Below are 26,124 nucleotides of genomic sequence, written 5' to 3'. Positions count from 1 at the left end.
AGCCAGATTCGAAATTGAACTGCGGGCGTAGTGTTATCCTTGTCGGAAATCGTGCTTCTGTACGGCAGACGAACCTGGTGATGCGCTATGCCTACCCTACGCTGCCACAATGACATGTCCAACATGTTCAGTGCTTGCTGGGGAATACATGAGGATCTGGATCTGGGAGGAAATCGCCTTTGATATTTTGTTATCCATATTTCACGGGAAGAAGGTGAGAAAGTCATTATGTGGACTGTGTAAATAAATTTAGACGTTGGGATATTCGCTCATGCTACTTATGGCTTTTGTATATGTGTCTCATGTGTCTTACGTTACAAACTATTATCTCTAGCTAGAACAAAAACTGTGTACTTTTCTCATTACAAAATGCCTATGAAGATATTTTAGTCTTAGATGGTGCAGTGCGCCGCCATGCACATTTACTTTGGGATCATGAAACCCCATGACCCCCCATCGCAAATGTTGAAATTATTCAAAATAGTCACGGCATGAAATCATACCTTTAGAGTATGATTGCGATGGATACCTGCCGTACACCCTCTTTCTCCCACTCTGCATATGAATTATCAATACACCATGCCCAACCGGGAATAAGGCCAGCATGATGTACAACGACAACCAGTCTGTGGTGTCACGGAGCTTCGTTATAATATTGGTCCAAGGTATCTTGTGATATGTCGTGTACCCTTCGACTCGTGCTTTAGATTGAATCATGTTCTTGCCCCCAGGGTTTCACTGGAAATGGTGTGCGGAGAAGCCACCACGGGAGGTTGTATTACTGGTTGAATCCTAGTTCTAAAGTTCTGGGTTTGTTAGACATCAACGACGAGTATGTGCCACTGCGATGTTTATGGACCATGCCACTCCAATTGCTTCATCCCGCTTATGTGCAGCGGTAGTCCACAATGGTCGAGTGTGTTCCATGCACCAAGCAACTCATCAATATTCAGTCAGCCGGTGTAGGGATGCATACCGAAATCACCAGTTTTGAACGGTCTTCTCCGTACATCAGGCCCTCTGGCATCGAGGATAAGTCGGGAATAAGGAACAGAGCACAGGCCGTCTTTCGTCAACATTGAAATGCAAAGCACATCGACAGGGTATCTTTCCCGTTCAGCTGTAACATATGAGCTTCGGGAACCACGGATGCACGAAAACTCGCCCATCGATACATGTGTACACTCGATGCGGAATACCATGCTACGACGGCTAGGTATCTCTTTCCCATGCCGTGGCAAAATTTTTCCATTGAGAGAACACCAATGTTGCCCGACAATAACGCGCTTGAAAACAAATCACTCCAGCACACAGAAAGGCGAATATGTTACTCAGGACTGATGTGATTCGACGCAACTTGCCGGGGGGTCATTGGATACGAGATGCAGGTCTGGGGCGCTATGCAGGCTATAGACGCTGCACTAAAAGCCAGCGGCTCGCGACCTCGCTTTGAATAAATTTTGCTGATTCCTCCTCACGTAGAGCCGGGGGTTTCCAGTCTTGGATTGGGACGTAAGGAGGCAAAGAGGCAAAGAGGCAGAGAGACTGCGTCTGTCTTCAAATTCCGCAACCCCTTTTCCATCCGGTCAGTGGTTAACGGGAAGGATGCTTGGATGCACCTGCTGTCCGGGTTTTGTAGCGGTACCATGTCGGGTCAATTGAACCGCCCAGGCACCTGGACCCCCTGGCGGCTGACACGACAGGGTGTCTGGTGCGCCAACGCCCGCCTTGAGTGGGCAACATTGAACATTGAACCGACCATTGCATGCCATAACAAGCAGAGGGACTGTCTCTGCTTCTGGCTGAGGCAGAGGCAGCGCCGACCTTTTCTTCTTCTTCTCTCGCTCTTCTTCTGCACGATAATATGGCAATGCAACTTCGCATGCAACCCAGCTTTTGCCGAGATGATGGCTATGTCGCCTTCCCGTTTATTGACCATATTTCGCTAACCGGGAACACGATGGACATTGCCTTTACGGAGTTCTCCGTACCCAGATCCTCAACCTGGGGGAGATGAGTCTCACGCCACTTGCAGCGAACGGGCTGAATGCTGAACCCGGTGCCTGGTGGACTAGTACTAGTAGAACGCATGTTTGCTTTCCGTCCCAGGCGAAAAGCCCATTTTGGCCAAAATTTGAGTTGGTCATGCTTAACGCCACTTCCTTCGGTGGAAAACCGACTACCTCTCTCCCTGACGAAGCCTATCTCGAATTAATCCTTAGCCGCTTTACAACGAGCCTGAAAAACGTCACCAAGCCACGGCCTTACAATCTACGAATCGAACACATGGGTGCATAGTACTCCATACTTGGTAGTACTGCATACTACATACATACCTACTGTACATACGTATCGCAACCACGGAAGTGGAGAGAGTGTGCTGGGTATCCTTGACTGACACTATCAAATATAGAAACACTCCACACATTTTTACGACTAGTACTACTAGGTTGTTTCTCGAGCTAAAAGCCGATGGAAGCGTTACACAAATCCGCATAGAGATGGGCTGCTGCGAGTAAACACCACACGCACGGAGTACATGCGCACTCTGAACTGCGACAACGACATTGTCTTGAGATAAGGACTCCGTAAATATTGCACGCTGACTACATCGTGGCCCGAGACACCCACTTTTCTCGGCCTCACCCGTCTTTGCCTTTTGCTGCAAGAACTGGGAGTAGGGACAGGGTTTCCCTCAGCTGGTTAAGTTTCCCCACTCCTTGACAGAATTGCCCTTCAATGCCTCATTTTGACCTTCTGCCAAAAAAACCGAGTCAGCAGGGTCCAATGATGCAACTTCTCGTGGAAGCCAGGCGTCCATCCTAGTTGCGAGAGAAACTCAAACGGCCACAACCACGGTAAAACACTGCGTACGGAATACAATCACTGAATTTATATGCAACTGCGTCTAGTATTGGTTCTTCCTTTAAGAGCGCCTACACACAAGTCGTAAAGTTCCGCGTCTGGCGAAGACGATTACCCCAGCGGGGAACATCCGTCAACAACAACTCAGCCTCCATCGCCTCTCACACCAAAAAAATATTGATGATTAAACAGTGGCTTCACCTCTTGGCAATACATGGTTACATTACACATCCCCGCAGCGGCTAGGCTTCTGGATCTCAGCATCGCAGGCTTCGACTGTCTGTAGATCTCCAAGGAGGAGAATGGGTCCGTCAGGATCACTAATGCCAAGCGACAACACATCATAACCCGATGTAATCCAAATATCGAGGCTACCTTCGCGTACGATGGGCAGAGGCGAATCACCATACCACAGGCGGCTTCCCAAAGGTTGCCCACCAGAGCATTAGGCGACGACTAATTGAGAACTTCAAATGACCTTCGTATTCCTTGGTTTAGCAACAGAGCGATTCTGAATAGCGCTTTTCAGCCCCACCATGGTCTGTCCAAGTTGTTCTCGATGAGATACCCGGCCCTGGCTCGACAATGAACCCACAACACATTGGGGAGTGTCATCTACTCTGTACATGTATGTTTTTGACGGCATCAATGTTTCCCTCTGCAAAGGGGTTAGCGATGTCAGCCTTGCCGCCTCCCACAGGCGCATGGACCCTCTCTGTCCTCACAGCACATCTCTGGGAGCTGTGGCTGAGGGTTCCCTTGCCTAAATGAGCTTGAAAATTGGTTCCTGGTGCATCCGACTCAGATGTCGGACCGTCGTGGCCTGTCACTATCGCATCATACCACGCATCCACACCCACTTGACCCATGTGCGTTTGTACATTCTCACCATGCACGTATCCAGACTATCCAGGCGCATGCCCAGCCCCGGCTCCCCACCTCTTTTGAACAGCCTGTTTCCGTTGACACGCCAAGAGAGTCCGTCCGACATCACAGCAATCGCGTGGTTCAGGTGAACATTGAAGGGGCCCAGGCCGCCGACATAGCCGGCCCCTGCACCAAGAGATGGGAGGTGCAGTCCGCTACGCGGTGTACTTTATATTCTTAATGAGGTCACTTCATCTCTTTTTGTCAAGTTGAGGTCCTTGTACACTCGTTGGCAGTGGTTCATTCTTTTTTCTTTCGTTGTTGGCTCTTGTGGTGTATAGTGTCTTGACTTCGCCGCTGAGCGAAAAGAGCCGTCATCATGAGGGCTTCGCCACTTACTCCTTTCTTGTCCATTGCTTTTCTATCTTTGCTGGCGCCGAGCTATGCATCAACTCTTGAGAGACGCGACCTCGTGCCACCAACCGACGCCGATCTTGGTAATGGCTGGGCGTACCAAGGCTGCTATGTGTAAGGAACTTTGCAGTGTATTCCCTTGTTCAGATATCTTGCGGACTGGGCACGAAGCTGATGGTCAAGTCAGGGATGTTGGTCGGACGATCAACTCGGCCGATACAACTGATGCGAAAATGACCAACGAGATGTGCACGCAATTCTGCTTTGGAAAAGGATTTCCATATGCTGGAACTGAGTACACGTCGGAGTGTTACTGCGGTAGCTCTCTAGCTACTGGCGGCGTGCAAGCGCCGGCCGCTGACTGCGGAATGACCTGCGGTGGCAACGCGACTCAGCCATGCGGAGGCCCTGGTAGATTGACGCTTTGGAAGACGAGCCAAGTCGCTGGGCCATCTGTCAATCCCGGAGTCAACGGTTGGGTATCAGACGGGTGTTACTCGTAAGTCTAGGAGGCTGATGTCTGTTTGCAATCGCGACTGTGACCGGGCTGTTGGTTGACTTGATGAACAGTGAAGGTACCACGGGACGCGCTTTGCTGCAAGGCGCTGGCTCAGTCCCAGGCGACCAGATGACAGTGGCTAAATGCACAGCAGCTTGTGCTGCAGCAGATGCAACAAATACTCTGGCAGGCGTTGAATATGGAGGCGAATGCTGTAAGTGACGCTGCATCACGGACCGTGGACTTGTGGGCTGGACCCGCAGCCTCGAAAGACTTGAAACAAGACTAAGCTAAGGCTCGTATTTTTTTCATCTTCATTTTAGACTGCGGCAAGAGGATTTCCAATGGAGCGCAGCCCGCGCCGGCCAGCAAGTGCAGCATGGTCTGCAATGGCAACAGCACCGAGTATTGCGGCGGCCCAGGTGCCCTGAACGTTTACAGCCTGGGCGGCACATTGCCCACGAGGTGAGTTGACACATGCATATGTCCAGAAGAGAGCTCGGACGGTTCAGGCACGGACGTTTATCAGAGCCACGAACAAAGAGGCTGATCAGACATGGCCCCAGCAGCACGTCGGGAGGTGCCGATCCAACCACAACGCCCACAGGAACCCCATCGGCGTGTCCAGTCCAGCCGGCCACCGTTGATATGTGGTTCTCCTTTGGCTGCTATACCGAGGCCACAAACGAGCGAGCCCTGAGCGACAAGGCCTATGCCGACGACGCCATGACCCTGGCCACCTGCGCCAAATACTGCGCAGGTTACACGTATTTCGGCGTCGAGTATTCGCGCGAATGCTACTGCGGGAACAAGTTGAATACGGGTTCCAAAAAGGCGCCTGCGGCTGACTGCAGCAATGTCTGCTCGGGCTCCAGCTGCGAGCTTTGTGGGGGCGGTCAACGTCTCTCCGTCTACACCCTCGGGGGTGGCGGTGTCGATCCCGGCACCTCGTCCTCAGTTTCTGATGTTTTGGCAACCTCGACGGGGGCACCTGCTGCCACGGGCCTGCCCACCGGCTGGTCTGCCTATGGCTGCTGGGTTGACGGCGTCAACGGTCGTATTCTTAACAAGCAACTCCCCGATGACCCCAACTTGACTCTCGAGTCGTGTGCAAAGGCCTGCAGCGACCAAGGCTTTACCATTGCCGGCGCCGAGTATTCACGACAGTGCTTCTGCGGCAACTCCATCGTCAACGGTGGCGTGAAAGCCAAGTCTGATACCGAGTGCAATACTGCTTGCGGCGGCAATTCCAACCAAGTTTGCGGCGGCGGCGGCAGAATGAGCATCCTGTCCATGGGCGAGCCCCAGGTCGTTGCACCTCCGGCCGCTATTCCTACAGTTGGCCAGTGGGAGTATCAAGGATGCTACCAGGACAATGTCAACCAGCAAAGGACCTTCTTCTGGCAGAACTTTATGAACACCGACATGACTCCCAAGAAGTGTCTTGACCTCTGCGGCTCCTTTGGCTACATGGCTGCCGGCCTCGAATACGGTAAAGAGTGCTATTGCGGTGACCCAGCTAACATTGCCGTTCAAGGTTCTCAAAAGGTTGATGACAAGCAGTGCAATATCCCGTGTGTTGGGAACGCGTCTGCTTACTGCGGTGGTGGCAGTCTGTTGACCACATACTTCTGGAAGGGAGACCCATTCTACTCGTGGAACTTCCCTGCTGCTGGTTCTCCCGATGCTGGTTCTTACGAGTTTCTCATTGGTGGCGTTTGTGTCCCTCTCATCACTTCCCAGGCCATCACGGGCAAGGTTACCTTCCTTGAGAAATGGGGAACTGGACCGCCAAACTCAACTGGTGCTTACGAACTGGATCTTTCCCAAATCGACAATTTCAAGGCTGCCTGGAGACAAATGCACGTCAAGACTGACATTTTCTGTGCTGGTGGCTTGACACTTCCTGACAAGGCTGGCCGACAGCTTAACGTTGGTGGCTGGTCTGGGGATTCAACGTATGGCGTTCGCCTGTACACTCCTGACGGCTCTCCTGGTGTGCCCGGGAAGAATGACTGGGAAGAAAATGCCGCTGTCCTCAAGCTGCAACAAGGCCGCTGGTATCCTACTGCCATGATCATGGCCAACGGCTCTATTCTTGTCATTGGTGGTGAAGTTGGCTCCAACAGTGCTCCTGTGCCGACACTTGAGATTCTCCCCTATACTGGCACCAAGCCTCTCTACATGGAATGGCTCGAGAGAACGGATCCCAATAACTTGTATCCCTACGCCTGCGTCCTGCCGTCGGGGGGTATCTTTGTCGCCTACTACAATGAAGCCAGAATTTTGGACGAGAACAACTTCAACACCGTCAAGACGCTTCCCAACATTCCCGGCGCCGTCAACGACCCCATGGGCGGCCGCACCTATCCTCTTGAAGGCACTGCGGTTCTTCTCCCTCAGCATGCCCCTTATTCCGATCCTCTCGGAATCCTCATCTGCGGCGGTTCTACTAATGGCGTTGCCAATGCTTTGGACAACTGTGTGAGCACCTACCCTGACTCTGCCAACCCCAAGTGGGAACTCGAGCGCATGCCCTCGCAGCGTGTCATGACGTGCATGGCCCCTCTCCCCGACGGCACATATATGATTATGAACGGCGCCCACCACGGTGTTGCTGGCTTCGGTTTGGCCAAGGATCCCAACCTGAACGCCTTGCTCTACGACCCCACCAAGCCCCTTGGTTCTCGTATTACCGTCATGGCCAACACCACTGTGGCCCGTCTCTACCACTCCGAGGCCATCACTTTGCTCGATGGCCGCGTCCTTGTCTCTGGCTCAGATCCTCAGGACGGCGTCAACCCGGAGGAGTATCGTGTTGAGACCTTTAGCCCCCCTTATCTGAAGAGAGGCAAGCCTCGTCCGACCTTTACTCTTGACAACAAGGACTGGTCCTATGGTCAGCAGGTCACATTCTCGCTGGGCTCTGCGGCTCAAAACGGCGATATTAAAGTGTCTCTGTTGGGATCCGTATCCAGCACTCACGGCAACTCTATGGGTGCTCGTACTCTCTTCCCTGCCGTCTCCTGCAGCGGTACCTCTTGCACGGTTACCTCTCCTCCCAGCAAGTACATTGCCCCTCCGGGCTGGTACCAGTTCTTCGTTTTGGACGGTGGTATTCCCGCTGTTGGTGTCTACGTCCGCATTGGTGGCGACCCCGCTGGTCTAGGCAACTGGCCCAAGGGCACTGGATTCAACCCTCCCGGTGTTTAGAGACGTTTCTCGTGGCGCCAAGCCAAACAACTGTTACGACTTGCATGACTTATAGGGCGGCGGACAATTGAGAGTTATCAAACAAAGAAGATTATGCGAAAAGACAAACTTATACATAAATACAGGGCCCTTTAACGCATTGGGACCCCTACCACATAAACTTTGAAGAAGGAAGACAAGATTGTTGATGGTGCACGGGAAAGTTTCCGCTTTCCCTTCTTCACTAGGTTGGCGGGATGAAATTCGTTTCTTATATATAATACATAATTTCCTTTCACTCTTTCGTCTTATATGGTGTTATCCGCGTCTCGTTTCGGTCTCCATCGAGCATGCCGGGATGGTTTAATATCTGGCAGAGTTCTGTGTATTGGGACGCTGTATTCTTGAGTGCCGTCTCCCACATGCATGTTCGTAGCCACTTTCGAAGGAGCAAGGAACTTTGTTTCCTACACAATCGACAAGGAGGCGGCTGGACGGGCTGAGCAGACGCTGGGACAACCACGGTCGAAGGATGCGATTGCTACCGATTGTGTATATTTTCTATTTGTTTTCCTGCACCGCGGCACCCGAAACAACAGAAGGACATACCAGTACTACTCCATATATTCAAAAGAATCCACAGCCTCGGACGGCATTACGCAGCTGGACCACATGGTCATTTCCCCTGATGGTAATTGTGGCACTGGCGCTTTGAACGGGAGCTAGCTCTGCGCTCGGCCCAGAATGACTGCTTTGACAGGTGCTTGGCGTGTCGTTGATTGGGGGCGCGAGTTTCACGATGAGGCCCAGGAATTGGAGGTGTGAGCACGCGTTTAACGGGGCTAGCTAGTATAGTAGTGATTGTATTTCTTGAGGTTTATTTATTTATTAATTATTCTTTTCAGAGTCGTACGTCTCATTCGTTTCTGTTGCTGGCAAGTTACTATGAGGCGATACTATCTGCTTGTCTGGCAAGTAAGCTTGCGTACTGCGTCTTGGCGTGACGCAGGAACAAGGCTCTTGGGAATAATGGGGGCTTGTTCTCGTCTAAACGATATTGTACGTTCTTTATTAAAACAGTGTCTGTCTATTGGGAGACATGAATCATGATCGCTGCACCATCTTGGCCGTGGATGGAGAAGCGCAAGCTGCCATTCATCCTCGACACTTTGTGCATACGGAGCTGTTCTCCGGGATTGGGGGATAAATAAGCCACATGTAGCTCATCTAAAGCCAAACATCTAATCAAGTTACCATAAACGAAGGGATTAGAAAGAATCCTTGATGGACACCTGCGATCGTCTCGACTCTCGAGGCACGACCCGCTCCCCACGCTGTCAAGTTTGTGTAAGTCGCCGCTATAAACACCAATAATCTCTCTGCTTTCCAAGGTGAAAAGAATATTTAATAAAATGAATAAGTGGTAATTTGAAGCCGCAGAGCCCATAGAAGAAACACTCTACTAAACAACTCAATTTCAATCAGGCACTGCCCAAAAAAAAATAAAAATTCATTCTTCCCAGCAGGGTGCCACCTCCCCGGCTATAACACGGATACGCCACCACGTCCGATAAAGGAGCCAACGTTGAGGCCACGTGACCGCCCTTCCCGCGCCGCCAAAATTCGGGCGACCCATCCGTCCCATCGATCCTCAACACCATACGGACACTACGGACCTCGACGAGATATCCGCCCTCCCCGTCTCCCAGTTCCCGCAGTTGCAGTCCGGCATTCCTCGCCACAATGGCAGCTCTCATCAAGGCGGCCAACGCAAAGATCAGGTCCAACCCCGTGTTGGACTACGTCTGCTCAACACGTACGTTGTTTCCCTGCACAACCCCCCCTTGGCCTCTCTCACCTACGTGCCCGTGGAACAATGTACAAAGCCAATGCGTGAATCTACGAATCGAGCGTAATGCAGATCCTCGAGCTTCCTAGAGCCACCGGGCGGCGGTTTCCTTTCCCCCTAGAGAGAAAATAGCAAAAGAGCTATTTCGAAGCCTTTATCCCCCCGAACATCGGAGCCCCGGAGACGCAATTTCACTCTTGAACATAACTGACAAGAAACGAAAATACACAGACTTCTGGGGTCCCGTGTCAAACTTTGGCATTCCCGTCGCCGCAGTGCTGGACACGCAAAAGAGTCCCGACCTGTACGTTGAACCAGCTGCCTCTCTCTCTTTTTCTTCTCCTTTCCACCCGCGGCGACCAAAAAAAAAAACCAAAGAAAACTGACTCTTGCAGAATCTCGGGCCAAATGACCGGCGCGCTATGCATCTACTCGGCCACGTTCATGCGGTACTCGCTCGCCGTCACGCCCAAGAACTACCTCCTCTTCGCGTGCCACTTCGTCAACGAGTGCGCCCAGCTGACCCAGGGCTACCGATACCTGTCATACCACCACTGGGGCGGCAAGGAGAAGACGCATCTGGAAAAGGGCATCGAGGCGGCCAAGAATAAGGTCGAGGGCGTGGAGGACAAGGTGAAGAGCGCAGTGGGCAAATAAACACCTGTGCTCATATACAACACATTTGTTCTTTTTTTTGGGTTTCCTCTTTTTTTCTTCTGCAGAATAGACTTGGCTGGGGAGAGAGCGAGGACTTGCCACGTGGGGGACTGAGTGTAGAGGTTGTTGAATGGGCAGACGGAGGAGCAGTGATTCAGAGACGGGATGCGTGGTTCGCCGGGGCTGAATTTCTCGGAGACCGGATCGATATCCGGTGGTAAAATGGCATCGTGTCTGCAGCCATGTGTACATTTGTACAAAAGTCACACAAACCAACACCTTTTGAAACGAGTCAACAGGTCTAGACCTTGTTCTAGACGGGGTGATCTATCTAGCTCGGGCTGCGCCATGGAAATAGAAATCCTCGACCGGAAACAAGGGGTACGAGTATGTACGTAGAACGAATGCGCACGGGTTCATCATGTGATGTTGAAAGTGTTCTCTCCGGGTGCTAAAATGGAGCTAGGCGCCCCCCGTTTTTGGTTCGCAATACTAGCAACAAGGAGTGGTGGTGCTGCGGTGTACGCCATTTTACCCAACTGATTCGTTGATCGACGGGTACAACATGGGCTCTGCTCGCTTGGTACTCGAGAGACTAACTAGTACGTAAGTAAGTTAAAAACTGGCCGCATCTTGCCCTTTGTCCTTCGCGGCATAAGGGGTATGTGGTTCCCGTGGCTATCCTCGGGTAGCCGTGGTTGACGCTGTGTACAGGCGCAGTTATGGACCAATGAACGCGCGGTTAAAGAAAGCGAGTTGGGGACAAGACTGCGACAGGATTGCATCATTATGGATTCTTGCTCTTCTGGAAACTACACGGGCAAAGAGAGATACAAGGGCGGGTAGGGTGAAAATAAACTAGTGGGTGAAGACGGGAAAAATTGGAAGAGAGACAACTGCGAGTTTCCGAGGTTGTAGCTTGGATGGGACCAGACGAGATAGAGAGATACAGATAGAGATTGGGGTCCACGGTCTCCGGGCCTTGAATCTGGGGTAACACAGCCGAGGTCAGAAAGCTCCAGCTCAAAACTACCCGTTTGTACAGCAAAAAAAAAAAGAACCGGAACTAGATTAAACTTTTTTTTGGCGCTGGCTTGTCGTTGAACATCAGTGTGCTTAAGAGCCCTGATTACCATCGTTCGAAATCAGAGTTTCTCCCAGAATAATGATCACGGGAACACTTGGCTAGCCAATTGAAAGATTATCTGGGCACGTTAAAATACGCCATTGGAAGAATCTTCACATCACCAGGCACGACAGGATCTCGTCAGCCAGCAAGGTTGATGCGTTTGAGGCTTGCTTGTTAATGGAGACACGCCCCTCTAGTCTGACCCAGAAGACGGCTCTTCCCCTAACTCAGCCCACGGGAACAGGCATCCAGAAAGCGATGGACCGGCTTCGAGACTGGTGTTTATACAACGTTGGCAAAGTACCTATGCATCGGGTTTCGATAGGATCCATCCGTAAGGGCTAGCCAGCGTCAAGATTGAAACGGCAGACGGGGAAAAAAGGACGGCTCCCCCCGCAGAACTAATTCGGGCGCACGTGTAGGTAGCGAAAATAGACAGGGACGAAACGAGAACTGTGGCAGAGACTTGTCGCATCACAGAGTCGAGAGGACCCGAAAACAAGTTGGATTCAAGTGCCAGACACGTCCAAAAGCGGCACTCGACGGCGACTTGGGCGGTTGTCGTCGCGCATCTCGGCCGTGGCCTGTGACCTGGTCCTCGGCAAAACCAGCAGAGACATCGGCCACGCCCGGCGGGGATGCCCATGGAGAAGTCTAGCTAGCTTTTGGTTCACAAGGCAGCCGGGTTCCTGAGGGGAGGTAGCCGCGGGTATTCGGCATGATGCTGGAAGTGTGACAAAAACACACGCAAGAAGCAAGCTTGAGGATGAAAGATATGGGTTCAAGATACGTAGGAGTGGAAGTGCAAAATGCCATGTAGGAAATAGGAAAGTGCGAAGCATGCAAAACCCCCGAGAACAACGCCGGATAATTTTGGCAGGCGCGCCCGCTTTCCCCTCGCCTGGAGCTCTCAGGAGCTTAGAGAGGCAGGGAACCTTGGCAGCAGTGAGACTTGACATGGACATATGTACTCCGTACTCTGGTACTAAAGCACAGTAACGCTTTATCTATCCTACTTGCAAGACAAAGGGCGGCGCGGAAGCACCTTGGCGCAAGCCTGCAAGCGCCGCATAAAAGAATTGACAAACTAGTATTTCAATACTTCGCTGCTATCTTGGGGTTCGGAGTTGACTGGCTCACCGATCTCGGTCTGAGCGCAAGACCCAAGGTAAAGCAAGCAACGTTTTGCCATTAGACAGTCGCAAACTGTAACAGAAGCTTGTTATCCCGCGGTTGTGATTGGCCAATGCCTCTTGTCACTGCAGAAAACTGGGCCCCTCCTTCGCGCAAATCCAATGCCGTGACAAGACCGAACGGCGATGCCACTGGCCAAGACTTTTGATTTGTTTCTCACCACCAGCTTGTTGCTGTAGGCTCGTCTTTAAGGATATTTTTTACATTGCATGATTTGTCTCAACCCGGTGAGACGTAACATGGCTTCTTCTGCGGGGACAAGGGCCGTGGGCAGTGTTGGCGTTTTGGTCGATGCCACGGCATGAGACCTAGAGAGCTAGACAGACATGAAGCAAGAGGCGGCGCGGCTAAACACAGAAAAAAGGGCTCTGATGAGACTGAACAGGAGTGGTGACTCCCCCGCTAGTTAAGGAACATCAACCGCCTCTCAACATCATTACCACCGCGTTTCCTGGGTCCGCGTTCCTTTGATGCCGGCAATTTGCCCTCAACGCACTACGTTGGTGGCTTGACAGTTAGCGTGGAGCGCGGTTTTCTCCCAGCATATCCAGCGTCCACGCCTCGCAGAGAGTGCCATCCTTGTCAGTGACACTGGTCGCCGCGGTCCACTGGAACAAGGAATCATGGTACTTGCTGATAGCATGTCTATTGGCATCGGAGCAGTGTGGTAGGAATACCTGCATACATAGTCGGTAGCTCGGACATGAGTAAGTGCCATCGAAATAAAACAAGATACATACATCGATGTGTCAAATGGCACGGCCCCGTCCAATCCTGGATACTCTCGGCGGCGAGGTGGATGTGTAGAATGCTGGGATGTGGATGTTGTGGATGTCGTTGTGGATTTGGATTGACAGTCAACATGTCCATGGCGGACGAACTTGGACAGGATGGTCAAGCAGCCGCCATGATCAAGTGATTGTCAGGCGTCGCCGGAAGGAGAGCAGAAATCCCCTCAATGGGCCATGGGCAATGGGCAATGCGTTTATCTGCCCCAAGGTCCCGCCATCAGAAGCTCGTGGGTTTCTGTCTTTCTTCGCCTCTCGTTTTTCTGCTCCTCGCCCAACTCCAACCACCATCGAGACCTAGGACGCCTCTTGCTTGTCCTTGTGCACCCAGTGTAGCGAGACCCAACGCCAAGCTAGACGGACGGTCAGTGAAACGAGCACAAGAACGAGCAACCCCGAGCCTCGCCAGCAAGCAGCGTTGTTGCTTGTGCTCAGACACGTACCACGGCCGACAATTGATTCACAAGTAAAAAGACGTCAATCCAACTGCGACATCACCTTGGTCTTTTCGGCCTTGCTGACCCCACCCCCCACCAAGACAGGCAGAGACAGGCAGAGACAAAGAACTTGACCCCTCACCCCTCCTCGCCCCGGCTTGCTCAGGTCCATTCTACTCCAGCCAGTCGACGAAGCACGATACTTGTTGAGCCGATCAGACACCAGACCGGCCTCCCGGCTCAGTAGCTTTAAAAACCACCCGGAGCTCCCTCGACCCAAGCTCTGCTTTTCTGCCTCATCTAGCCTTTCCTTCTGCCTTTACTTTTTTGTTGCTGCCTTTTTGCTGCACAACTCCTTGCCCATCATGGCAGTTCCGCAGCAGCCTCTCACCTTTAACGATGTCTTCGAGGATGAGGATGTTGACGAGCCCAAGGCCGCCAACTCGGTTCACCACATCCGAGCCAACTCGAGCATCATGCAGCTAAAGAAGATTTTGGGTATGTCCCGAGTTTGTGAGCGTTCGTCGAGCTGGACTGGCTGCTTGTGCCTCGGTCGCAGACTGGGGAGACAAGGGCCGACTGCGCGCGTAGCTCAATTGCCCGAATTGGAACAATCTAGGAGCTCAAGCTGACCATTTTTATTTTTGACCAACAGTTGCCAACCGTGGTGAAATCCGTAAGTGATCCGTCTCCGTCTCCATGCATCGTGTTGCGCCAAATCGCTGCGTCTTCAGCCAGTACTAACATGTGCCAGCCATCCGGGTATGGCCTGACCCCACCAGTTCAAAGACGAGACACAATGACGATGTGCTAACCAAGCTGTTGTGCCGCATTGCAGATTTTTAGAACCGTAAGTTTGGCAGTCCCTTGCGGCCCGTATACCACTCCAATTGATCGCATACTGACGCTGAGGGGTTTTTGGGGGTTCACAGGCCCACGAGCTTTCACTGCACACCATCGCCGTCTTCAGGTAACAACTCCAGCGCAGGCGTCTCGCCCGCTTTGAGCGGTCCGCTTGGGAGCTTCGACTGACGTTCCAACCCCGACAGTTATGAGGACCGTCTTTCCATGCACAGGCAGAGTAGGGACATCACTTCTCCGACCGTCGTTTTTAGTCTGGCGACTTTCCCCCTCCATCTTCTTTACTGACAGTGACTGCAGAGGCCGACGAGGCCTACGTTATCGGAAAGCGTGGCCAGTATACCCCTGTCGGAGCCTATCTGGCCGGAGACGAGATTATCAAGATCGCTGTTGAGCACGGTGCTCAATTGATCCACCCTGGTCAGTTTTAACTCGGCAGCCGCCGCATAAGCTCATCCCTTCTAATCCGATCTAGGGTACGGTTTCTTGTCAGAAAATGCTGAATTTGCCCGAAACGTCGAGAAGGCTGGCCTCATTGTAAGACCCATAACCTCTTTGCCCCGGTGTTACACTGCGTCTTGACCCCCCCTGGTCCCTTCGGAGCTGATTGGTATCTCTCTTTGCAACGATAATAGTTTGTCGGCCCCCAACCCGATGTCATTGATGCGCTTGGCGACAAGGTCTCGGCCCGCAAGCTCGCCATCGCCGCTGATGTCCCTGTTGTTCCTGGCACCGAAGGTGCTGTTGCCAAGTACGAGGAGGTCAAGGCCTTCACTGACACCTATGGCTTCCCCATCATCATCAAGGCTGCCTATGGTGGCGGTGGTCGGGGTATGCGAGTCGTCCGCGACGCCGAGTCCCTAAAGGAGAGCTTCGAGCGTGCCACTTCCGAGGCCAAGTCCGCCTTTGGAAACGGAACCGTCTTTGTCGAGCGATTCCTCGACAAGCCCAAGCACATTGAGGTCCAGCTGCTTGGTGATAACCATGGCAACATTGTTCACTTGTACGAGCGTGACTGCTCTGTCCAGCGAAGACACCAAAAGGTCGTCGAGATTGCCCCTGCCAAGGACCTTCCCGCTGAGACCCGTGATGCCATCCTGGCCGATGCTGTCAAGCTGGCCAAGTCTGTCAACTACCGCAATGCAGGCACTGCGGAGTTCTTGGTCGACCAGCAGAACCGATACTACTTTATTGAGATCAACCCCCGTATCCAGGTCGAGCACACCATCACTGAAGAAATTACTGGCATCGATATCGTCGCCGCCCAGATCCAGATTGCCGCTGGTGCTACCCTTTCCCAGCTCGGACTGACCCAAGACCGCATCTCTACCCGTGGTTTTGCCATTCAGTGCCGTATCACCACCGAAGACCCCGCTGAACAGTTCCGCCCGGATACTGGCAAGATCGAGGTCTACCGATCTGCCGGTGGTAATGGTGTTCGTCTTGACGGTGGCAACGGATTTGCTGGTGCCGTCATTACTCCTTACTACGACTCCATGTTGGTCAAGTGCACATGCCACGGCTCAACATACGAAATCGCCCGCAGAAAAGTCCTCCGTGCCTTGATAGAGTTCCGTGTCCGTGGTGTCAAGACCAACATCCCCTTCCTGGCCTCCCTACTTACCCACCCCGTCTTCATTGACGGCAACTGCTGGACTACCTTTATTGATGATACCCCCGAGCTGTTTGATCTCGTTGGAAGCCAGAACCGTGCCCAGAAGCTGTTGGCCTATCTTGGCGACGTGGCCGTCAACGGCAGCTCCATCAAGGGACAAATTGGCGAGCCTAAGCTCAAGACCGAGATCATTCTCCCTGAGCTCATCGCATCCGATGGCCAGAAGATTGATGTCAGCCAGCCCTGCCAGAAGGGATGGAGGAACATTCTTGTTGAGCAGGGCCCCAAGGCCTTTGCCAAGGCTGTTCGAGAATACAAGGGCTGCCTGCTCATGGACACCACCTGGAGAGATGCCCACCAGTCTCTGCTTGCCACTCGTGTCCGAACCGTGGACCTGTTGAACATTGCCAAGGAGACCAGTCATGCTATGTCTAACCTCTACAGTTTGGAATGCTGGGGTGGTGCTACCTTTGATGTTGCCATGCGATTCCTCTACGAGGACCCATGGGACCGTCTCCGCAAGATGCGAAAGCTTGTTCCTAATATCCCGTTCCAGATGCTTCTGCGTGGTGCCAATGGTGTTGCCTACTCCTCTCTGCCAGACAATGCTATTGACCATTTTGTCGAGCAGGCCAAGAAGAACGGTGTCGATATCTTCCGTGTCTTTGATGCTCTGAACGATATTGACCAGCTTGAAGTTGGTATCAAAGCCGTACAAAAGGCCGGTGGTGTTGCCGAAGGAACAGTGTGTATTTCGGGAGATATGCTGGTAAGTCCCTTGTATTTTATGGTTCCCAAGTTTCTATTAACCCCCTGGACCCTTTTCCCGCACTCTTTTCATTTACGCAGCACTGCGACAGGACGCGACATGTATTGACAGGCACTCTCTCATTAGAACCCCAAAAAGAAGTATAACCTGGAGTACTACCTGGATTTGGTTGACAAGCTGGTCAAGCTTGACATTGATGTTCTGGGCATCAAGGATATGGCTGGTGTTCTCAAGCCTCACGCCGCCACTCTTCTGATCGGATCTATCCGCAAGAAGTATCCTGATCTCCCCATCCACGTCCACACCCACGACTCTGCTGGTACTGGTGTCGCTTCCATGGTTGCTTGCGCCAAGGCCGGTGCCGATGCCGTTGACGCCGCCACTGACAGCTTGTCTGGCATGACCTCTCAGCCTAGCATCAACGCCATCCTGGCCTCTCTCGAAGGCACTGGCTTGGAGCCTGGTCTGGACGCCCGCCAGGTTCGCGCCCTCGACACATACTGGTCGCAGCTTCGTCTACTCTACTCTCCCTTTGAGGCTCACCTTGCAGGTCCCGATCCCGAGGTCTACGAGCACGAGATTCCTGGTGGTCAGCTCACCAACATGATGTTCCAGGCCTCACAGCTTGGTCTGGGCTCCCAGTGGCTCGAGACCAAGAAGGCCTACGAACACGCTAACGACCTTCTTGGCGATATTGTCAAGGTCACCCCAACCTCCAAGGTTGTGGGTGATCTTGCCCAGTTCATGGTTTCCAACAAGCTGTCCGCTGAGGACGTCAAGGCCCGCGCCTCGGAACTCGATTTCCCTGGCTCCGTTTTGGAATTCCTGGAGGGCCTGATGGGCCAGCCATACGGAGGGTTCCCGGAGCCCCTTCGCTCTGATGCTCTGCGTGGCCGCCGCAAGCTCGACAAGCGTCCTGGCTTGTTCCTCGAACCCGTCGACTTCGCCAAGGTCAAGAAAGACCTCGCCAAGAAGTATGGTGCTCCCGTCACTGAATGTGATATCGCATCCTACGTCATGTACCCCAAGGTCTTTGAGGATTACAAGAAGTTCCAACTGCAGTATGGCGACTTGTCTGTCCTGCCAACCCGGTACTTCCTCACCAAGCCCGAGATTGGCGAAGAGTTCAACGTCGAGCTCGAGAAGGGCAAGGTCCTCATCCTCAAGCTTCTCGCTGTTGGCCCTCTCAGCGAGAATACCGGCCAGCGTGAAGTCTTCTTCGAGATGAATGGCGAGGTTCGACAGGTCGCAGTCCTTGACAACAAGGCTGCCGTGGAGAACATTAGCCGACCCAAGGCCGATGCAAGCGACTCCAGCCAAGTCGGTGCCCCCATGTCTGGCGTTCTTGTTGAGCTCCGCGTACACGAGGGCTCCGATGTCAAGAAGGGCGACCCGTTGGCTGTCCTGTCAGCCATGAAGATGGTGAGTCAATACCCTCCTTGTCATATGCGTTAAAAAATGTCAAGTAGTTTGGAACTTTTGCTAACCCGACGCTAGGAAATGGTCATCTCAGCTCCCCACAGCGGCAAGGTCGCAAGCCTCCAGGTCAAGGAGGGCGACTCAGTCGACGGTTCGGACCTAGTGTGCAGAATCACAAAAGCCTAGACTCGCCCTTGTTTGAGGCTAGAAAAATAAAAGAGGTAGGAAAAATTTGTGGATTGTACGGTTGGATGGTTTTGGCAGTCTGAAGTTGCACATTCAGGAACGAACGAGCGACGCCACAGGTACGGAAAACAAAACACACTGCACGGCATGAACAGTGCGAGGTTGTCGGAGTTAATTTCCCCCTACTTGTTGCCCTTTTCTTAGGTTACGTCTGGTAGATTTTTTGCTTGTATGGCTATGAATATGAATATGATTATGGATAGAGCTCAGTTGCCATGTGACAGACCGTCAAGGGCATTCATTCACCACGTATGACTGTGGCTTCGTACCCCTCGGCAGCAGCATCTTCGGTGTGACTTCCGCGGTGTGTGAAATTGTGGCTGGTATATTGCGGTATCAGGAAAGCTGTACGCAACGATGCGCCAACGTTGTCTCGGCGGCCAATTGCTATTTGTTTTGCACAGAGCGTCTTCAAGCGCCGACTGTGATTAATCTGTATGCTGGACCACCGCTATTGCCGTCGCCTGTCGATGCTACCATGGCGGTGGAAGCTCGATCAGCACCCCAGGCTTGCTGTCGGACCTGTATCAGTCGTCGTGGCTAGTTAAGTGAAATGCATACGCAGCGAAGGTCTCAAAATAAATGCTACGGAGTACTCCGTACAGGCGTCGTTTTTTCCATCCCCAGCCACAAGAAGTCGCTTGCTCTACTCGGTACTCCATGAACCAATGAACCAATAGAAGAACGACGCCATGCTGCCTCCATGATCCGCCTCGGCTGTGTATCCGGCGGGCCAGCCCCAGAATCCGGGGGAGACGTGGAGATTGAGGAGGGGGCGGCGCATGAAACGACCTGCCCAGGTGCTTGTCACAATTCTTGGGGGACATGGAGACATTTACACGGCCGCGTTGCGCTGGCGCATCATGCCGGCCGCACATGCTTCTGCGGGAGGCGATGGGAGGCAACGCAGAGGGTTGCGGCTGAGCATGTCCATGTTCTACATAGTGGACGAGGCAGTAAATTTGAGGCTGGACAACTGGCCCTGTGGCCCGAGCATGCAGGTTCTAGATTCTACGCAGGCAAATAAACGCAGGTAGACGTGGCGTGACGGGCGTGACGATTTTCAGACAAAGGACTTTGATGCTGGATATCGCGTGGCGCGTAGGTTCCCGCTGAGCTGGATGGAACAGATGATGGCGAACAGACATGAAATCAAGCAGCTTGACACCAGCCAGAGCAGCGCATTGTATAATTTCATGGCCTGCGAGGCCTGAGCCCAAGTTTGAAGTGGTTTAACCACTTGGCAACTTGGCGCTCCGGCTCAGCCGAGGAGGTGAGACAGCGTCAAGGCAGCCATATGCAGTCTAATCTGATAACCATCTCAAATGCAACATTTGTCAATCCAAACACTCATGGCTGCGTGCCTCGATCAATCGGAGGGCAATCGGACAGTGGGCGTGATTCGAGAAGAGGACAGCCATCACGAATGGGCTTGAGGGGTCACGTCACATCACGTCAGGATCGTCACACGCACACTTGGCAGCTGTCTGCCTGCATGCTACGTCGATGAAAATGCTTGTTTGTACTTGTACTCCGTACAGAGTAATTTATTAGTCCATGCATGCATGCATTCGGCGTCGGGTGGATGGGGGCGGTTGTCTCGTGTGGCGGGGGAGACGGAATCGTTTGGCGCGTTTCCCATTGGACTGATGAGACGAGCTCTGCCATTTGCCATGATTTATGTACATAATCCTCGTTGGCCATCCAAAACCAGACAAGGCTGGAAAGGAGAGAAGTCGGAGTTGCACCCAGGGCGGAAACCGTCTCCCTTGGCCTCGTCTAGCAGCTTCTGCCGCGTCTCCCTATCGAGTACGAAGTATCTATAGCCTAGTGTTGCGCAAGAGATTTGCCCTGCCATTGCCATCGCGGACACCCTGTCGTCTCCTCATGTCTGTTCCAGAAGCAGGCCAAGGCCGAACCCTGAAGCGCTCATGACCCACTCTAGTCGAAAAGAGTGTGGGGGGAGAAGAATTTAAAAGGGCCAAGTGGGAATGAGATGAATTGATGCCTGGCGACCTAGGACCTCAGGTGCTGGGTGCTCCGCAAAGGCCGGGGCTGCTGCAATGACATGTCCCAGCATCCAGATCTGACCATGCTAGTAGCGCGAGTGCCATGCGATGCCATGCAGTACGCAGTCATGCTGGCATTGTATAGTATCGCGTCACTGATTGCATGGACTTTGCGCCAGAGTACGGAGTAGTGTCAAGTTGCAAGAGTCGGTCAACTGGTAGTTTCTGGTAGCAAATGCCAGACTTGATCTGGCACAATTGGTCGTGCTAGGCCATAGCACTAAATACATACTACTTACTTACTTAAGTAAGTAGTAAGTGGATGGACAGTCCCGTTAGACTTTGATGGAGAAGATCCAAGTCTGCTGGTCAGCTGCTGGCAGGGCTATTCGAGCACAGGTTCTTGGGTACTTGCTTGCGTACTACATGCGTACTGGCTTGAAATGTCAATCAACATCCACGCACTCACACCTGCCCCTGCTATGTGCCCCAGTAAGCCGGTGTCCCGTAAGCTCAAAGTTGCAAGCTGCACCCGGCCCTCCCCCGCTTCCGGCCCTAGTGCAGTGCACCGGTGCATCGCTCATGTACTCCGTACTAGTCATGAGCCTTCTCGCCTCCCCCTCCAAGTCCAGATGTCCTTAACATCAAAGCGCCCCAAGCCGAGTACAACTGTACATCCCGTCTGGACTGGACCAGACTCTGCAAAAAGGAGACGGCCTGCAGCCACCAAACCCCAAGCAGGACTCACCACACAACACCACACAACACACAAGTCCACCGAGTACGGTCGCTGCTCGCAAATTTTCGTCTCTTCATTTTTTTTAGCAGGAGCCTCGTCCAGATATCTATCGTCACACTCTCCGTCAATCCATCCAGAAAAAGACTTGCCGCCGTGTGCACAATCAGCATTTCCACCGCAGGGCACACGACCACCATTCCACCCTTACGCTGCTCCGTTCTGTCCTGTCCTCGCATCCGAGGAGGCCTCTGCCACGACGAGCCTTGTCGACATCTCTGACCTGTGCGTGGCCTTGACGCCTATTCCCGGCATCGAGCCTCCCCTTAATACTTTACACGCCTGGGGATTCTTCGTCGTCGCGCTACTGCCATGGAGAGTCTCCAGCTGTCTCAGGTGCTCGCTGACTTGAGCAATCTTGGAGCTGCGGTAGGTGTTTGCCACCTGGGTACATTCAACGCACCTTGTCTAAAATGTCGTCGCTGTAGGAACCCGAGGCTGCCGCCGCCATCGTCAACGCCAATGTCCCCATTGTCAAGGCAGAACAATTAGCCGAACCGAAGACTTCTGCACCGAGCCCTCAACCGCCGCGCCCGACCAACATGAAGCGATCGTGGTCATCCGAGGCTGGTGTCCCCCCCAAGTTTGACAAGCTAGGTCGACGAATCCTGATTAATTCAGGGTCCCGATCTGGCTCTGCCGCAAACTCATCTCCCGGAACGCCTCGACTGAGCGAGTCTATTGTATGAAGGCCTATGCGCTCCCTGCCCTGCCCCCATTTTAAGCAGCACGCGAAGGAGTTTCAGTTCTGATGACAAACGTCTAGGTTGACGACGACTTGGAAAGAGCATCTACCCTCATGGCTCTTTACGACATCCGCGCCAAGATAAAGCAGCAGGACAACAGCAGCCTCATGAGAGCCCGCGAGAAGATCAACGCCCTGGCCGCCAAGCAACAGGCTGCTGACCGTAGTATGAAGGCCTCCGACGAGCTCCGGCGCCATCGATATTCTTTTCCCAAGCCCGGTCTGTAAATCGTGGGCCCACTGTTTTGAATTTTTGGATTGTTTTCACATAGATGAACTTTGGGGATTATCTTGCAAGGCGTTTCAGGGGACTTGTACTCGGACAACTAATTTCATCAAGTCCAATGTCGTCTTTGGTTTTCATTGACTAAACATTGCCTCTGCTGCTGTTTTCATGACAGGCATCTTCTTTAAACAAAAGTACTATTGACAGATAATTCTTTTTGGCAACGACCTACGACCTAAGCAAAGTTATGACGATACCATTGTGGCCGCGGGCGAGACAGACAGGCACATGGTGCTGGATGAGATGGGAGTACAATGGCGGCAGAGGCTCATATTTGTATTGTATCCCGATACTGAGAATATCGAGTTCGGGCTCGTTCTTCTGCGTTATGGGCATTGGGAACTGGACTTGTTCTGCTGGAGCAGAAGCCGATTTGTTATTTCCTTTGGATGGGTTTTACGCCTCCTGACTGTGCGACTACTCTGTCCTCCTCGGCAACGAGTTGGAAACGGCATGGATAATGAGAAGGGGAAAGGGGACGGGATGAGTTGATGCATCTTCTCGAGCCTGAGATAGTCCTACAAGGCAAGCTCTAGGGCAGTCGCTTCCGACTGTTGACTTCAGGACGCCAGCGTCGCATTCTCAGCGGTTTGCTTTTGCGGGAGGGCATTTTTGTACGATTATATACCCACGCCTACCTACCTATGTAGTAATGTTTGATTCCGAGAAACACTTCTGCAGTCAGACTACAGGTAATTAGTTGTCAGAGAGTCCAGGGAAATGTTGGTTTGTGGCCTACGCACTGCCTTTGCTTGCCGAGACTTCGTAGACATGAACCCTTGGGGCATAACAAGTGTATTTAAGGGAATTTTATCTTGGTCAGTCTCAGGCCAATGAAGACTGGGCGCGCATCTTGAGTGGTTTGGTTGTGTCGTGCGGGAACTTTGCTGAAGCTTTGCCTCTGCGATACATGCTTGCATGATAGTCCCATGCACGGTATCAATGAGAAGCCGCTCATGGTGGCCAATACTGACTGGAAGCGAGATTTTGGGGTCCTACTAAAACGGAAGGCGCCGACATTGGCTCGTGACGGCACTGGGGCCACTAGGGTCAACGGTTCCATATCGCCGCCCCTGAATGCTTCCCAGCCAACCAACTTCCAGTCTCCAACGTCCAACCAACGCCGTCTTGAAAGCGACCAACTTCCCAGGCATCAATGCGCATTTCTGCCAGTTACTCCGTACACAAAACAATTCTAAATGCCTGGTCGGTGGTGCAGTGATTCCTCAGGCGAGGACTAGTCGACTTGTGTAGGGCCTGGTCATACCTCTCTCTTCTGTCAGGTGCTGCCATCATCCTTACCCACGTACATACACCTGTCCCTGGACGCTGAGCTCCAGCCATGGCATCGACAATACCGCTGCTGGACCATGAATCCGTCACCTTTGAAGAAGCGAAAAATCTGGACTTCAATGTAATCCATCGCCACAACCAAGTCGCACTGGCGAAGCAGCTATATCACGATTTATGGAGCCACCGGGAATCTATTGCGACAATAACGAAGAAACAGCTCGGGCTGGACGCTGGAGCAGAATGCTCCGTCGCTCTTCCTCAGGATTGGATTCGAGGAAAGTTCAATGTCTGTATTCCGATAGAGGTGAAGTCGCGCCGACTCGGAAGAAGGGTGTTGATGCGTTGCCCCATGCCTTTCGCGCTCCGGGACTCTGCGTCTCTGGACGAAAAGCTGCGAGGCGAGGTCGGTGCATACCTCTGGATGCAGGAACACTGTCCAGATATTCGCATCCCACAGCTATATGGATTTAGTACTTCCAATGGCCATGTATGTATTCTGAGCATAGCTTGGGTATGGACATGTTATTAATCGAGCGCAGTTTACTCATGAAGCCCGACTCCCATGGTACATGCGCTTGCGTCGTATCGTCTTGCGACTCTTTCGATCAGTATTCCAACATCCGGCTCTTTCATCATACGCCCCTATGGCTGCACCTACGACATTGCCAACTCAATACATGTTGTTAGACTATATAGGACAAGATGTTGGGCAAATGCTGTCAAGTACGTGGAATATCCACCGGCATGACCCGTCCCACCGGAATCGACTGTTCCATGGTTTAGCCCGCATTATGATATCGCTGGCCCGGATACCACAGCCCAGAATAGGCTCATTTCGATTTCACGACGACTGCACTGTAACATTGACAAATCGACCTAGTTTTGCAGCCACTGCGCTACTGGAAAACTGGGGGGCCGAGCCGTCAATAGATCATGAAGAAACGTATTGTTCCACCGAGTCGTATGTTGCCGACATGATCACATTACATGACAACTATTTCTACAGCAATGAGAGTGCAGCAGATGACGAGCATGACTGCCGGGCCCAGATGGCAATTCGTACGATGCTTCGCACCCTCTCCCACAACTACATTAAAAGGGAATATAGAAATGGACCGTTCCTACTTCAGCTCACCGATCTTCATCAAAGCAATGTCTTCGTGGATGATGACTGGAATATCACTTGCCTTCTTGACCTAGAATGGCTATGCGCTCTACCTCCAGAGGCCTTGTCGGCCCCGTATTGGTTCACGGGGCGGAGCATTGACGGAATTGTGGACAACCACGAAGGCCAGAACTTGACTGAGTACGACTGCATCCGGAAAGAATTTATGCGCGCCTTCTCAGAAGAGGAATCTAGATTCAAGCTAGTCTGGCCACTCTCAAGGATCATGGAAGAAATGTGGCAGTCAAAGGGTACTTGGTTTTGGCACAGCTTAGAGTCTGTTAACGGGGCCTACTACCTGGTGTATGATCACCTTGTACCACAGTTTTCAGAAACCATATCTGGACTGGATAAGTCCTTTGCACTACTCTGGAGACGGAAGTCACAGCACATTGTCGAGAAGAAGATTTCTGATTTCAATGGCTATACTCAGAAACTAGGTCGACTATATACTGAATGAACAGTAGTCGCGCTACTTTGAGGACTTTTCTGCCGCCTCTCGCGCCTCTCTTTCCTGCTTCCTTTTGAGTCGATCCTGTTGCGTGCTTTTGCCAGACGATACGGCCAGTGCCGCATCAGAAGGTTTAATAACCACCCCGAAGCCTGCCTCTTGGGCCACTCCGGTGTAGCTGGCCGAGGAATGAGCATCGCGCTTGTCTGCCATCTTGATCCTTGGGCATGCTGCTGTTAGCGACTTGTTATGCTCTTGAAGAAGGCAACTTACTATTTGTTTGAGTAGATTTAGATTTAAAGTTCGATTTCGATATGGTTCGAATATTGTGTGGTATGATTTTGGTGTTTGAGATTCCGAGTTCTATGGACATTATGCGCCGACATTGCCTCTACTTATAGTCCGGTGGGGCGTCGAACCCCCTCAGTTGATGTTTGAAAGTCGCGCCTGCTGCCTAAAGTCGAGGCCTGTTTTTGTGACCTACTGCATGACAGTATCTTGGTTGATTGGCTGTCGAGTGGCATTCTGCCTCGTGATGTTTGATGTTGGTTGTTGGTTGTTTTTTTGTGACACGAGGT

The 26,124-nt window shown here is 52.4% G+C and overlaps 5 protein-coding genes across 5 annotated transcripts; all 5 read left to right on the top strand.

Annotated features, from left to right (window-relative positions):
* Positions 1 to 4,111: 4,111 nt before the first annotated feature.
* Positions 4,112 to 7,858, top strand: MAA_04364 (WSC domain-containing protein; the record flags this gene model as incomplete). The annotated part of the gene is made up of 5 exons (XM_007822362.1): positions 4,112 to 4,260; positions 4,334 to 4,645; positions 4,717 to 4,859; positions 4,969 to 5,110; positions 5,212 to 7,858. The coding sequence occupies 5 exons, from the start codon at positions 4,112 to 4,114 to the stop codon at positions 7,856 to 7,858; spliced, it is 3,393 nt and encodes a 1,130-aa protein (XP_007820553.1).
* Positions 7,859 to 9,580: 1,722 nt separating this feature from the next.
* On the top strand, positions 9,581 to 10,343 carry MAA_04365 (UPF0041 domain-containing protein; the record flags this gene model as incomplete). The annotated part of the gene is made up of 3 exons (XM_007822363.1): positions 9,581 to 9,653; positions 9,918 to 9,990; positions 10,082 to 10,343. 3 exons carry the CDS (start codon positions 9,581 to 9,583, stop codon positions 10,341 to 10,343), a joined length of 408 nt encoding a protein of 135 aa, XP_007820554.1.
* A 3,913-nt stretch (positions 10,344 to 14,256) lies between these two features.
* On the top strand, positions 14,257 to 18,741 carry MAA_04366 (methylcrotonoyl-CoA carboxylase alpha chain; the record flags this gene model as incomplete). Its single annotated transcript, XM_007822364.2, has 11 exons — positions 14,257 to 14,389; positions 14,547 to 14,567; positions 14,646 to 14,653; positions 14,730 to 14,741; positions 14,824 to 14,861; positions 14,968 to 14,972; positions 15,053 to 15,172; positions 15,228 to 15,289; positions 15,388 to 17,136; positions 17,263 to 18,558; positions 18,634 to 18,741. The coding sequence occupies 11 exons, from the start codon at positions 14,257 to 14,259 to the stop codon at positions 18,739 to 18,741; spliced, it is 3,552 nt and encodes a 1,183-aa protein (XP_007820555.2).
* Positions 18,742 to 21,918: 3,177 nt separating this feature from the next.
* Positions 21,919 to 22,579, top strand: MAA_04367 (uncharacterized protein; the record flags this gene model as incomplete). The annotated part of the gene is made up of 3 exons (XM_007822365.1): positions 21,919 to 21,975; positions 22,035 to 22,289; positions 22,373 to 22,579. 3 exons carry the CDS (start codon positions 21,919 to 21,921, stop codon positions 22,577 to 22,579), a joined length of 519 nt encoding a protein of 172 aa, XP_007820556.1.
* Positions 22,580 to 23,979: 1,400 nt separating this feature from the next.
* MAA_11207 (uncharacterized protein) lies at positions 23,980 to 25,555 on the top strand (the record flags this gene model as incomplete). The annotated part of the gene is made up of 2 exons (XM_011413187.1): positions 23,980 to 24,417; positions 24,470 to 25,555. 2 exons carry the CDS (start codon positions 23,980 to 23,982, stop codon positions 25,553 to 25,555), a joined length of 1,524 nt encoding a protein of 507 aa, XP_011411489.1.
* Positions 25,556 to 26,124: the final 569 nt, after the last annotated feature.

Source organism: Metarhizium robertsii, assembly GCF_000187425.2.
Source record: "Metarhizium robertsii ARSEF 23 chromosome Unknown MAA_Scf_5, whole genome shotgun sequence".
Taxonomy (NCBI): domain Eukaryota; kingdom Fungi; phylum Ascomycota; class Sordariomycetes; order Hypocreales; family Clavicipitaceae; genus Metarhizium; species Metarhizium robertsii.
Note: the sequence above shows the minus strand (reverse complement) of the source record. Positions and strands in the feature narration are given on the sequence as shown.